General features: G+C 36.3%; 1 protein-coding gene across 2 annotated transcripts in view; it reads right to left on the bottom strand.

Annotated features, from left to right (window-relative positions):
* Positions 1-15,297, bottom strand: part of LOC101745857 (CCR4-NOT transcription complex subunit 6) — a 229,576-nt gene that overhangs the window by 29,743 nt on the left and 184,536 nt on the right. For both annotated transcript variants that reach the window (XM_012697837.4, XM_004923524.5), the window contains exon 5: positions 10,945-11,013. In XM_012697837.4, the coding sequence (XP_012553291.1) occupies positions 10,945-11,013 (69 nt within the window). The remainder of the gene's footprint in view (positions 1-10,944; positions 11,014-15,297) is intronic.

The raw sequence follows: 15,297 nt of genomic DNA, 5'->3' as shown, positions 1-15,297 counted from the left end.
CATTATCTGAGCTTAGAATAACAACAACCACAAGAACAACAACAATAAAAACAATGAAATACATATATAAAATTATTAAAAATTACAATTGCAATGCACAATTACAGCACGGAATAGTTAAAATTGATATTTTCGAATTTTATTTGTATATTCAGAAGATATACTTATAAATTTGCTTTGAAAGAACTTAGTGTTCTAATAAATAATAATAAAATAATACAAGTTCTAATCATAAAATGTTCGTACATATTGTTTAATCGTAATTTAGACAGATATCTATAGAAAAGTTTTTTTTTTTTTTTTTCAAAAAAAAAATCTTAGATATAAATACGAAAATATATTTACGTCCGTTCCGAAAAGAGTAACCTACTAACCGAACCTAAGCTCTGATGGTGAGAGTTGTTTTGCTTTGATAAAAAAGGATGGACATTTGTTTTTTATGACGTCACTGCCATTAAATAGCTGGGATGCGACAGAGATCTCGAGATGTTTCGACTCTTCCTATAAAAATTTTAGAATAAATATGAATTTTTACATTACTTAGCAACAAACTTGATAGTGTTTTCACAAAAAGTTTACCCTTAAATAGCATTCGCGGTTGCGAATAAAACGAAACATAACAATGACATATTTAGTTCATATTTCAAGTATGTAGCCATATTATAATATTATTATTATTTTTTCGAAGTTCTTACAATATTTTGTGTACTAATACATTTTTACATTTTAGAATTTGTTGTTAATTTAAATAGACAGTACAGTAGTGAAGCAAAAACTTTGTACCCTTTTTGCACGGACGGAGGAGTATGAAATTTCCCACACTTATAGAGAATATAGAAAAGGAGTGCAGAATTTTTTTTTTTTTAAATTATGCATAAGAACTACATGAAATCAATAATTAAAAAAAACATTACATACACTACCATGTATTTGACACACAGACGCATGCATACTATTTGTGTATTGTCAAACTTTTCTTATTGTCTGTGGTCAAATTGAGAATAGATTAAATATTTTTTGTCTTTACTAATATTTATTTGTCTAAAGTGTAGTCTTGGCGAAATCTTTGATTATAGAAGTATAATATAAGATATATATTATAATATAATATAATACAAGATTATATAAGTCTTTGACAAATTGGTGTACAAACTCATAATTTCAATTAATTATAGTCGAATTTCGACTACATAAATGAAAATACGTCAAAATTGAATATACGCAATGTTCATTTTTCAACTTGAAACTCATCACATAGGAACCATGCCAACAAGTTTCACGAACAGTGCAAATAAGACCAATGAATCGAAATACGAGAACGCAAGATAACTTGATCTTGATTCTTCACCTTTATTTTCTCAAACATTCAACACTGTCGATTGTGGATGCACATTACATTCTTGTTCGATAAGTTACCGGTTTACAGTAACAGACAGACAGCTACCGTGGCCGTTCGCCATATGTTGGTTCCGATCTCATTATCCAGCTGTTAATTCAGGTTAACAGCAAAAAATATAAAGGCACTCGTAAGATTTGTGTTGAGTATGTATATTCAAATAGCACATGTACGGAATCGTACTGAATTCATCAAACAAGGCTCTGAACTTTTTCGAGCACCTGCGAATTTAATCTTTAATCTAAATATTTGTAAATAGACATGCTTTAACAAAAACCGACTTCATAAAACAAAACAAAACAAAAACTAAAAACAATAATCATCGAAATCAGTTGGCGTGATATTGAGTTATTCGTCCATTTGTCGCGCACGTACTTAATGCAAATTTAAGACTTATATGATTTTCTCATGGATACCATTATCAGAACTGGACTAAATTGAAATGGGACTGTGGGGGGGTGTCAGCTTTCCTATAAAAAAAGAATCATCAAAATTGATTCGCCCAGTTAAAAGTTATGAGGTAACAAACATAAAAAAAACATACAGCCGAATTGAGTACCTCCTCCTTTTTTGAAGTCGGTTAAAAAGAGCATGCTTACAGAGACACGTGTAAATATCGATTCTTAATGAATGCACGTTAGTTATAAACGAAAGTTACATACAATCGTCTTTACTCATACTACTTATCAACCGAATTGTAGGTTATCGAATAGAATTCACATTTCGAGGGTTAAAAATGTATTTGGTTTGAGCGACATTTTTTAAACTTTGCAGGAGAGCCATTTAAAGTATAAAATTTGGAAAAAATATCATGAAAAAAAATCTTCTTCAACTATTTGATAATGGTGTAAACATAATTGAAGTTCAACTAAAAGCATCGAAATGTTGATGCTAATAGCAAATAAAACGGACCTTAAATTACAAAGATAAATGACGCGTATTAAGCGAAATGTCGCTTAAACCAAATAGCCTTTCATCCCTCGATTTGTTGTTTATCACCATTGAAATTCCCTGAAATATATTATAATATTATAATTAAACAAATTGTATTTGATACAAATTAAACGATCTAACAGTATTTAGCGTAGCGACAGGAAAAGATTTATACCGACGAAATCGTCCCAAAACTATCATAGGCTTCTAATTTCTATTTAAAAAGGTTCGTGATAATTACCGATCCGCATAAGATAATCGAATTATCTATGTGTGAATGGATTTTCCTGTATCAAACGAAATTCGCACATACCACTTGCTTCACACTCCAACCATAGAGATAATTAAAAGCCAATACTAATCTCGCAAACAATGCAAAAAACGGCCACTATTATCGAAGTTAATTTTCACATCACTGCAAAAAGTAATCAGGTATTGAAGGATATTTTTTTCATTCTTCTACAAAAGCCAACCTAAAGCCGAACTACAAAATGTAAATCGAAATCTTATCCGAAATAAGGAAATATAAGCCGTTTTAAATTCAGACAGATAGCACACTATATTGAAGAATGACGTCGGTGTTCCAATAATAACTACTACAATAACTAAAGACAACCTCTACCGAAAGATTTGAATGCTTATATCTCAGAAGGCTAATTAGCTATTCGGCTATTTAGCCGAATTTAGGTATTTATTAGATATCACATTACAATATATATTATTTATTATACATCAATCAGTGCTCATCAAAACACACTTTTTTCTTTTAATTCAAATTTATTTTCTTCTAGCCTCAATTTTACGTACTGATTAATATTATTTCGTAAAATTTTAATGTAATGTATACACACATATATATTTGAAACAAATTCTGCGTTTACAGCGGTTTAAGACATTATAAATCAGTGATAAAACCGTGACAATTCAAAAGCTTGTCGCGGCCTATTTGAATATAAAACTTCGATTTTTACTATTGTCTTTAACAACTACGACTTCCAGAGAAACCATATCATACGAATATGCGATGAAGATATCATTTTATAATGGGGTTCATTAAAAAAAATTCGTTTTCGTGCATAACAAACAGTGGAAACGCTTGCTTCATTTGCATGTAAATGTTTACACGTCGTGTGTGGCGTTGAGAATAAATCCTCGTCTTGAAACGAAACCGCCACAGCCGAGACATGCGAGTATCAAAACGTATACTACTCCATTATACACGGAGACGGTGTTCGTTTATTATCAGATAAAATCCAGTTGTATGAATGTTCATCAAAGGCATATTTCTGCTCAGAATTATTATTATAGATGTCGCGCTGATATGACAAATAACGAATTTCGGTTATTTTATTTTTTATTTGTTTTTTCTTTGTAGAATCTTTAGATTCTGTGGGATACTGTCGTGGACTGTATGATTAGGATGGGCAAGGAACTTGGGAAATAAACTCGCGAGGATTGCACGTATAAAATTTGTATATTTTTAAAATTTTATAAATCGCGTACAATAGCACGGATAAAAGAGAATTGACAAAACTCAGACATTTCAAAATTCAAAATTCAAATGTAATGTCAAAAACTACAACGACAACAATAAAAAGGTTTTATACCAATTTGTTGGGTTACCAACAGGATACCACTCTAACAGGACATGAAATTAAGACTAACTGTTTTGTTAATTTGTTAGTAGAATACATACGTAGATATATATTGTCAATCAATATCGTCATGATCTATAATAGCAGCTACCAATTTAAAGTCTAATTATTTTACATGTACAATACACAACAAGTTTTATTTTTATTTTTATTACTTAGATGGGTGGACGAGCTCACAGCCCACCTGGTGTTAAGTGGTTACTGGAGCCCATAGACATTTACAACGTAAATGCGCCACCCACATTGAGATGTAAGTTCTGAGGTCTCAGTATAGTTACAACGGCTGCCCCATCCTTCAAGCCAAAACGCATTACTGCTTCGCGACATAAATAGACGGGGTGGTGGTGCCTATCCGTGCGGACTCACAAGAGGTCCCACCATCAGTAGAAGAGTAAGGCGATAATGCAGTTTTAGTCTTATGTTATTTTGTAAGTAATATTGATAGTCATCATCATCATCAGCCTTTATGTGCCCACTGCTGAACATAGGCCTTCCCTAATGCCTTCCACAGAATGCGGTCCTCCGCCTTCCGCATCCAACGACTTCCCGCCGTACGCACTAAGTCGTCGGTCCACCTGGTTGGAGGACGCCCCACGCTCCTGGTACCCATCCTGGTAGTCGATACACATTAAATCGAATTTTCGATTGCATCAGTACGACTGTCCTGCACTTCACATCGCCACACACACACAATCACTTCTTTTCCACAATTTATATTACAGTTCAGCTATCTGTTTACCTAAGTGATTTATATGGGATAAATCTATTAGGTAAACAGAATAGTTAGTAAATGAACGAATCACGTAAACGTTGTCCAAGTCAAGAAACGTTGAAGCGACATAAAACTGTTTATGTGCAGGCGGAGACAGAGTCGAGACCGTAAACCCCGAAAAATAAAACGGAATATAAAAATACGACCATTTTGCGGAATTGTTATAACCCCGGCGTACGCGAATACACAAGGTATCTTGTGGTAATAATCTCCGAGGGACATTTTCCGTGACATGGCAAGATGCTGGTTCTCCCCTGTGTATAAATTCCTTAGTTTAAGTTATTTTTATTAATGAACGAGCCTGTTATGCCCAGGTTTTTTTTTACATTCTATTCAAAGAACTTCCAAGGTTTCTAATAAGTTTTAATATTCGCAAAACATTAAGTTGAATGAAAAATAATTTCCTTCGTATAAAACGAATAGCAATATTTATTGTACCGAAACTATCTATACTTCTATACTAATATCATAAAGAGGAAAGATTTGATTGTTTGTTTGTATTGAATTGGCTCCGAAACTATTGAACCGATTTACAAAATTATTTCACTGTTGGAAAGCTACACTATCCCCGGGTGACATAGGCTATAATATATATTAATAAAAATTTCATAAAAATTAGGGATTCTTACTAAAACTCCAATAATGTAACCCAATGTGTACAAAAAATACCTAAAATTCTTTACATCGCGTGCGCTACTACCCAAGCGAAACCGGGGCGGTCCGCTAGTCTTTAATAATACTAGGAAATTATAAAAACTGGCAAGGTTTCATGGATGGATCTCTTACTCAAAGGTCTCGCATTGTGCATTGTGCGGGAAGCGAAGGGCAATTCCATGTGACCGAGAGCCTGATTAAATCGATCGTTCGATTCAGTTCACAGATCACTTCCTGCATACATGTTTTTTTTTAAGTAATTTTATGACCTGGTAACCTGGACCTTTAGGTCAAGTCTTATTTTAATTTTGATGAAAACTTTTTATATGAACCATGATATTATGAAATGAAATGAAGTTGATTAATATGAAACATGGCATAAAATGAAATGATATGGGATGAAATATAACCTCAACAAAACGGTGGTCACTTACTGAGACTATTTCAGTGGACTTTTTGGAGGATCCCGAGAAGTTAAGTTCAGCGGCTTTGTTTCATTTTCCCACATTTGTACACTTTCACAGATACTAAACCGTTAATAAACCACCATTATTACCCATTTAAACCTGAAGAAACACTAAATAGACAAAATAAATCACACAACTTCGCTCCTCGCGTTCCCGCCAAAAAGTCCCCTGCATACGTCCCAGTTAGAGTTTGAACAGATTAAAGCGTACACAACACGTAGGTAAAACATTATCGATGCCTTTTTGAACATTACGAATGTGATGGTTTATCTGAGTTTCCTCCTTTAATTCTTTAAAGATCTGCTTATCAAGCATTGCGTGGCATCTTGGCATCACATACCGTCATCACATACCGTCCAATACGGATAAAAATCACAGGCGATTGATGTAATCACGAGGCACGGAGATTTTATGGACACTCAACAAATATTTATCGCGATCAAAATGCTTTTTAATCCCATCGTAATTGAAATAAGTTAAAGTAGCAATGAATTTATCAATGGGTATAACTAAAGCGCTTGGAAATTCTAAAAACACATCGCATTCCTTATGACGATATAAAGTTTGCTATTCATCTCCGATCTGGAATTGAATAAGTCTTTCATAATATAATATAACAGCCTGTGTGTATATGTAACTAGGGTAGGATTTAATTATTTTTTAGAATGAGTTTCATCATCATTCATCATCTTAGGCCTTACAGCCCAGGGTGGGCCTTAGCCTGGTCCAGTATGTCTCTCCAGACTGCTCTGTTCAGGGCTTTCTCCTTCCAGTTCTTGATGCCGATATTTTTGAGGTCGCGCTCCACGCCATCCAACCATCGAAGTTTGGGTCTGCCACGACTTCTGCGGCCCTCTGGTTTGCCATAGAGCAATTGTCTTGGCATTCTGGTACTCTCCATTCGAACCACATGTCCTGCCCATCGTAGGCGTCCAATCTTTATAGTTGTTATGATGTTAGGATCTTTGTAAACATCATACAACTCGTGGTTATAGCGCGTCCTCCATATCTCGTTTTCCCGCACAGCACCGAATATCCGTCTTAGAATCTTACGCTCGAACACAAGTAGACGGTTCTCATCTTTTTTGCTGAGTACCCATGTCTCTGAGCCATAAATAAGAATGGGTCTCAGTAGGGTCTTGTATAAAAGAATTTTGATATTTCGTGACAGAATTTTGGAACAGAAATATTTAAGCAGGCCGAAGTAGCATTTATTCGCCGACAGTATTCTCTTAACTATTTCTGCTGTTATATTATTATTATTCGTTATCAGAGAACCAAGATATACAAATTCATTCACAGATCCAAAAGTATGCTGGCCAATATTTTTATGCGCTGTGTCCTCACGTAAGTCCCTCGATACCCTCAGGAATTTAGTTTTGTCTGCGTTTACTTGGAGACCGGCTTCGAGAGACGAGGCCTCGAGAGCAAGGTACGCACTTTCTACTGCGAGAGCTGATCTGCCAATGACGTCAATATCATCCGCATATCCCAGTACTTGAGCGGATTTGTAATATATATTGCCCGTCGTCTCTATTGCTGAGTCACGGATACACTTATCGAGTGCAACATTGAAAAGAAGGCAGGAGAGGGCATCACCCTGTCTTAGTCCATCATGGGTTCTAAAAGGATCCGATAGGTCTGTTTGGATCTTAACAATGCTTTGCGATGCAACCAGTGTCATCCTTGTTAAAGATATAAGCTTCGGTGGTACGCCAATCTCATGCATAGCCTGGTATAGGAAATCACGGCTTATGTTGTCGTAGGCAGCTTTAAAATCAATAAAAAGGTGATACGTGTCAGCATTAAATTCAAGAGTTTTTTCAAGTATTTAGAATTATTTAGAATATTTAGAATGAGTTTGGTAACTATCAAATAGGTTAGCCCTAAAATTTACTATTGTTAGTTAGATACTATGGTGGATAGAACTAATTTTCGTTAATTATATACTATTTAATACTATATAAACTCATGTAAATAGTCTAGATTCTAGTAGGGAAGGAAGGCAGTGCGAGATAGAGAAAATATAATATTAGGATGAAAGGATAATAGGTAGGATGTTCTCATTAACCAAACCAAACAGACAATTATCACGTTACATTAACGGGAGGGGCTAATAATTCCAAACAATACCGACTTAACAGCAGGTATTTTGAAGTACGGCGTTTTCTTCAAATTAATGTTAATTAATTATGTAGGTATGTGTTTATCATCTGCGCAGATTTTTTTTTGTTGCTTAGATGGGTGGACGAGCTCACAGCCCACCTGGCGTTAAGTGGTTACTGGAGCCCATAGACATCTAGAACGTAAACGCGCCACCCACCTTGAGACATAAGTTCTAAAGTTTCAGGTTTTTTTTTTTTTTTTTTTTTTTTTTTTATTGCTTAGATGGGTGGACGAGCTCACAGCCCACCTGGTGTTAAGTGGTTACTGGAGCCCATAGACATCCACAACGTAAATGCGCCACCTACCTTGAGATACAAGTTCTAAGGTCTCATGTATAGTTACAACGGCTGCCCCACCCTTCAAACCGAAACGCATTACTGCTTCACGGCAGAAATAGGCAGGGTGGTGGTACCCACCCGCGCGGACTCACAAGAGGTCCTACCACCAGTAAAAGCTACGGTCCTACCACCGGTATAGCTACAACGGCTGCCCTACCCTTCAAACTGAAACGAATTCACGGCAGAAATAGGCAGGGTGGTGGTACCTATCCGCGCGGACTCTCAAGAGGTCCTACCACCAGTAGATATACATATTTTTTTTGTTCTACGATCCAATTTTTCAAGAGACGCTATTTACGTCTTTAAAAGCATATCTCACCAAAGATTAACTTTTACATTCAACTACAAATCCACTTCCTTATTTCTTCACTTTATTTTTGGTAGGTTGTCTAATTGCATTTTACACGCAATCTGGTGTAGTGGTAAGTGACATGGTCACTACACAAGGGGGTCGCGGGTTCGAATCCCGCCAAGGGAAGATATTTGTATGAGAAATATAAATGTCTTTCCAGGGTTATGGGTGTATATTAAATATATGTATGTGTATAATAAAAATATTATATTTATTTCCGTTATCTGGTACTTGTAACACAAGTTCTTTACGAACTTAGCACGGGACCAGTTAACGTGGCGTGATTGTAAAAAAAAAAAAAACTTATATTGGGTCATTAATAGTATATTATTAATATTTTCTGAAAATTAAACCTGTTTATTATTACCGGTAATTAAAATTTCTTTCTAAGCCCCGTATTAATCATATTAATAAAACCAAGTTAGAATGTGCGAGGGGCGTACGTACGTAAGTTTAATAATTTATAGTGGGGATACACGCCGCGCCTTATACGTGCTCCACTGTGACATTTTATTAATGATGAACCTTTTAGCTTATTGTTATCGCGTCGTAACATCTCGACTTACCACTGCAGTACTAGCATTAGTCGGGCGAACGATGTACCTACGTGCGATGGCATCGGATTAATAGGCAATTAATCCTTTAGTTACGAGGTGCAACTTAGGTGTTGGAACTACAATTACCTACATAGTCGAGAAAGTTTATGGCTTTTTGCTTGTATTCATTGGATTAATAATATATATCCTCTAGTCGCATTAAAACTGAATAATCTTTAAAACTTACTAATTTTACAGGAGAGTGATTTAAAGGTTTAACATGTGATATTTTCATCTTTGCAACATTTATTTTTTATTTTTTATCAGTTACATTATTTGTCTTTTAAAGTAAGATAAAATTATGCATTAATTTTGTTAATAGTAGTCAAAATAGGTAAACTAAACAAAAAAAGCTAAAACTAAACTACGCTCTTTTGACAGTATTTATGAGAAAAATACTGGTGATACCAAATCATTTCGCATATTAACTCTTTTCAAATATTTTTGGAAATTGTACACTAATTTTAATGCGAAAAGACGATATGTCGGAGACGGTCATTAGTTTGGTAGCTAAACGAAACGCAGCACGATTCCCGAGAGATGGCAGCAAGATTGCGGTATCGTCGGAACTCGGCTAACTTCGTGCGACAACAGAGCCTAGCCGGTGGAGGCGCGTAGACGCCATCACACTTACCAACAAGCATTCTTGAAGAGCGGTGGCTCCGTCCTAAGAACTGTCATACGTTTCGTCTGCTAAGCTCGATCATCCTATTCGGCCCTATGATGTCCGACGATGGTGTTAATAATTGTGGCTTCTCAGACATATACAATTTGTTTTAAAACATAATTATGATACAGTCGAGGTTTAAGGTACGACTCTAGACTCGAAACAGCGTTCACACGTCTTACTGAGCAGCCGCCGAAAATATTCTAGTTTTCAACGTTCGTCACCGCGAAAATGTTTGATTTCTAATGACCAGCTCGAATTAAGATATCTTTAGTTTATCCAAAAGACATAAATGAGTAGGCAGGCAAAATATGTACACAATTACTCATACACTTGCCTGCCATTCTACTTATATAGCACCCTCAATTATGCACTTACATCAATTGCTCGTGTTCCAGGTATCCGAGATAGTTTCATTAAAAAAAAAAAGATGTGGTGTCGTGGGACACCAGGTAGGAACGAAGTTCCTTCGGCTAATGTAGAATCGACACAATTTGCAAAAAAAAAATCGTGCTCAATTTTATGTAGGTTTTCTTGATTTTTCTCTTAAATTTTGCTGATTAGTTTTTATTTAAGTATAGGAAAGTATTTAAGAAATTCAGTATTTTAGGAAATAATAAATTACGTAAAATAGAAAGAGAATGGATGAGAGAACGAAAAGAAAGAGGGAGAAAGAGAAAGGTATTATACACTACTCGCTTGTGTATGCGACTGTCGCGCTTACGCAAGTCTCATTTAACGGTTTTAAACCACGCACTTTTTTCCACGGATTTTTTCTTACGGTTTTACTATCACATTTTTTTCAGTTCGGTCGCGCAGCAAAATCCCTATCCCTTCCAAGCCTGCCGTAAGGAACTTCGTTCCAAAAAAATATAGTTTGAAATTAAACGATAGAAATGTGACATTTAAATTGATCGTATATAAAAAAGTAACGTGATAAATACTTACAAGTCGGACGAGTCCTGTTCGGTCGCGTTAGCGGTATCCAGGGTCTCTGCGGCGGTAATGTTGCAGAAACTGTAACAAAATCAATTTAAATTTATAATCAAAAAATAAATACGCATTTATGTATATATTAATACGTGAAGCAAAAACTTTGTACCCCTTTTTACGAAAATTGCGCGGGCGGAAGTGTATGGAATTTTCCACACTTATAGAGAATATAGGTATCTATATTATAGAGAATATCGGTAGGCAACGGCTCGGCTCTGCCCCTGGCATTGCTGAAGTCCATGGGCGACGGTAACCACTCACCATCAGGTGGGCCGTATGCTTGTCTACCTACAAGGGCAATAAAAAATATATATATAGAGTAGGAGTGCAGAATGTTAATTATAATTATTATTTAAAAGCAGTATAGGTAGGTACCACCACCCCGCCATTTCTGCCGTGAAGCAGTAATGCGTTTCGGTTTGAAGGGTGGGGCAGCCGTTGTAACTATACTGAGACCTTAGAACTTATATCTCAAGGTGGGTGGCGCATTTACGTTGTAGATGTCTATGGGCTCCAGTAACCGCAGCTCGTCCACCCATCTAAGCAATAAAAGAAAAATGTTTGAATTTCAAACAAATGTACCTATTGAGAAACTAGATAAAAAAAACTATGAAATATGTAATGAAACAACCGTTATTGTTGCAAATCGTGAATCGTGCATGTTTGTATTGTGTCTTATATTCGCGATTGGTTATAACACAAAAACGGTGGCAGAAACCTCTCATATTTCATTTGTTCAAGCAAAAACCGTCAGAATCATTTGTATCGGTCGCTAAGCATCTTTCGTTTCGATTTATGTTCTTGTATGAACAAAGACACGAAAAAAGGCGTTTCATTGTTCTTTTCATCGATCAAAGATCGATAAGATTTTTTTATATAATAATATATTAAAACGGTACCCGGAAACGATTTGAAAATGATTTTAAATGGCAAATACAAAAAACAAATCCGAAATCAATTGTATCGACTTACAAATGTCGACGCACCGACAAAAAATCACCTAAATTGCGTAGCTGAATCTATCGTGGTAACTTCTATTAGAAATATTGGTGGTCCAAGAATGAAAGTGCCATTATACAAAACAAAAAGTTTGTTTAATCAATTTAAAAAATCCAAATCATATACCCTGAATGTTTACATTTCCATCTTATCGAAGGAAGATATAATAATAACTTATAGTAATAATATACATAATTGGGAACAAATCACGCACAATTATCCGGTCCTAATTTAAGATTCCCTGTATTATGGGTACCAGAGACTGGCATACATACTTATATACGTTTAAATATATACATATATAAATAATACACACTCAAAGAGCAAATTGACCTATTCATCAAACGTTTGCCCGATGTGGGAATCAAGCCCACGACCCTTGGCGCAACAGTCAGGGACGATAACTGCGGCACCAGCGAGTCAATTGTCACTTATGCCTTTGTGATTCAACTCTAGGGATACCTGCCTCACCCTCTAGGGATACCTTACATACTCTATGAAGGCAACTTTAACTACGAATACTTCATATTTTAAGTCCCATTAGCCCAGACTATGCATCAGTAAAACTATACAGAGAAAAACAGTCTTAATTAACGTCCATATATCTTATCTACTGTTGCTATTAAAGCAAGTTTCGCATTGTACGCATCAAGCGAAGATACAGAAACGACAGCCGATAAGATCAAAAGACAAAAACAAACAAAGCTGCAGCTAATACATGAACAAAGAAAACATGAAAAAAAACCGAAAGCTTCTTAATCCCCGCGACATGTTCGCTAACTACCCTACTTTATTATAAAAGAGTCTTTTAAAATTGAAAAAATAATAGTTAGTATCCTAATCTCATTTGCATATTAATAATATAGTTGAAATACCCATTGATGAACAACTACAGCAACTTGTCGTGTACTTGTCTGAGCGAACTCATTTCTCGATCGTAAAGAAGTCGCATGTAAAAACTCATGATTGACGACAACTTATGCGAAAAAAAAGAGTGTCGAACGATTTGCATAATTAAATCTACAAAGTCTTCAAATCGCCTTTCATCAATTAACCGTTATCAAGTTACCTTCGAATGATCGATGACAATTCATTAAAAATTCATTACGCTATTCGTTTTGAAATTATGTTTCATTCGTCTTTGGAGCCTCTGGGTCTGTGTGGAATTTAGTGGTCTATGTTCTGCACCGTGTGTTCGATGGCTAGTGCTTTTGGAGCCTTCGAGTTTCTCGCCAGATCTTCTCAGCAGGTCGCGATTCCGATTCGGTGGTAGATTTACGAAGTATTGCTCTTGCTGTGTTAAATAACCTCTCTCTCAGATTGGGCCCGTAAGCTCACCTACCAGACTTTAGGTTACCAGCGATTAGGAAGAGCAAAACGTGCTTTAGTCGTTTGACGTAATTTGCTATCTCTTTTTAACTATCGGACCACTCACCAAATGAACAGTCCCTACGCAGAATTGCGGTTACTCGTAGGGCGATTTCAGAGATGATTTTTCCAAACACAATCTAGCACTGGATAGGATTTAGAAAAATACTTCAGTGCTAGACACCGGTAGCTCCGTTACTGCTACTGATTTTCGTGAGTAACAGTAACAATTTACGATCGGATGGAACGTAAACCCCTTCCACCTTCAATGATGGTAGGAGCTCTTGTGAGTCCGCGCGGGTAGGTACCACCACCCTGCCTATTTCTGCCGTGAAGCAGTAATGCGTTTCGGTTTGAAGGGTGTTGCAGCCGTTGTAACTATACTGAGACCTTAGAACTTATATCTCAGGGTGGCTAAGGCGCATTTACGTTGTAGATGCCTATGGGCTCCAGTAACCACTTAATACCAGGTGGGCTGTAAGCTCGTCCACCGAATAAAGCAATAAATAAAAAAAAGATTTAAAAAAAGTTACATCACTAAAAACATTAGAATAAATTTACATGTTCTTTTTTTATCCAGAAAGGATTCACTAGAAAGGCAATCACGGAATGACATAGATATTAATGTATTCTTTTTTTGCTGACATGCTGTCCACACTACATCGCAGGCACTCGTGCGTAAATCATGATATTAAAACATTCGCTTCAACTGTAATTACGTAACTAATTCCTAACATTGAAATAACCTTTCCGTGTCCAGATCAATATCTGCTTGGATTAATAAAAATATTAATTTGAACCGCCTCCCAAGTTTAATAAGTTGTAAGCAGAGATCAGTGTGAGATAGCATCAGACTCTGTTTTTTGTTCGTCGTAATCCAATTCTGTCTTGAGTTTTTTTGTTATTCCGCTTTTATTTGGCCACATCTCTATCTGTATCCGTTGTTTTTTTTTTCTGTGCACAAAGTTATCAGATTTAATGATTGTAATCTGATATGCATTTCGTAGGGGTAAGACGTCGACCCAAACTCAGACGCGTCATTGAAACCGAACGAAGAGGCATCATCATAGTCGCCTCATTAGACTTTGTAATTACAGTCGTGGGCTGCGTACGGGCTACGTCCCTGCACTAAATCACGACAAGACCACTCTAATAGGCGAGGCCAAAGGAACTGGCGTCCCCCAACAGCCATAACCGATTGCAACACAATGGGCTTTAATGGATGTCTTATTGAATATTAACGTTACAAAAGCCCTCTCAGCCTACCGTGGGCCGACGAGTAATCTACTTTACATATTCCGAATGAAATCTGTATGTAAAACCGTCGCCTTCTATATTTAGTATTGAGGAAAGTGTATTAAAACAAAACGTTATGACAGAGACTTTCACATGAAGCCGTTAAACATATTCCGCTTGTAGTGGCTTCCGACAAAGCTAACAAGACAAAACAGGCACAGATGCAGTGCAAGAAACAACACACCATATTGGTAATGGAAGCGAGTGAAAGTCGAAAGAGCACTAGAAACACTAGATAGGCACTTTGTGATAAGCATCGGCACGCTCTCCACATTGTTCGCGCTCCGATACATGAGATAAGGCTTTCTCCTCTCATCACTCTAGAGCTACCGTGAGAACGTCCATCGTATGACACCACTTGACATTTGCAAAACAGGAGCTCCCTTATCTTAGTTACGCATCTGCATAAAATTGTTCGTTATCACAATCCTGGAATACGAGACTTCAGCTGCAACGTTTACGAGCGTCATGCGCCCATGCGAGCTATTTAAAAGGAAAACCAAGGTAAACGACACCATATAGATCAGGATAAGGTATAACAAGTTCCAAATACGAATAGCATACTAAGCATTACATAAATGTAATTTAAACTCTGTATACAATAAAGGCTATAACAGGGTTAAACGATTCAAACCGAAACATATT

The sequence above is a fragment of the Bombyx mori genome, chromosome 6, assembly GCF_030269925.1.
Source record: "Bombyx mori chromosome 6, ASM3026992v2".
Classification (NCBI taxonomy): Eukaryota; Metazoa; Arthropoda; class Insecta; order Lepidoptera; family Bombycidae; genus Bombyx; species Bombyx mori.
This window is presented reverse-complemented; position numbering and strand designations above follow the sequence as displayed.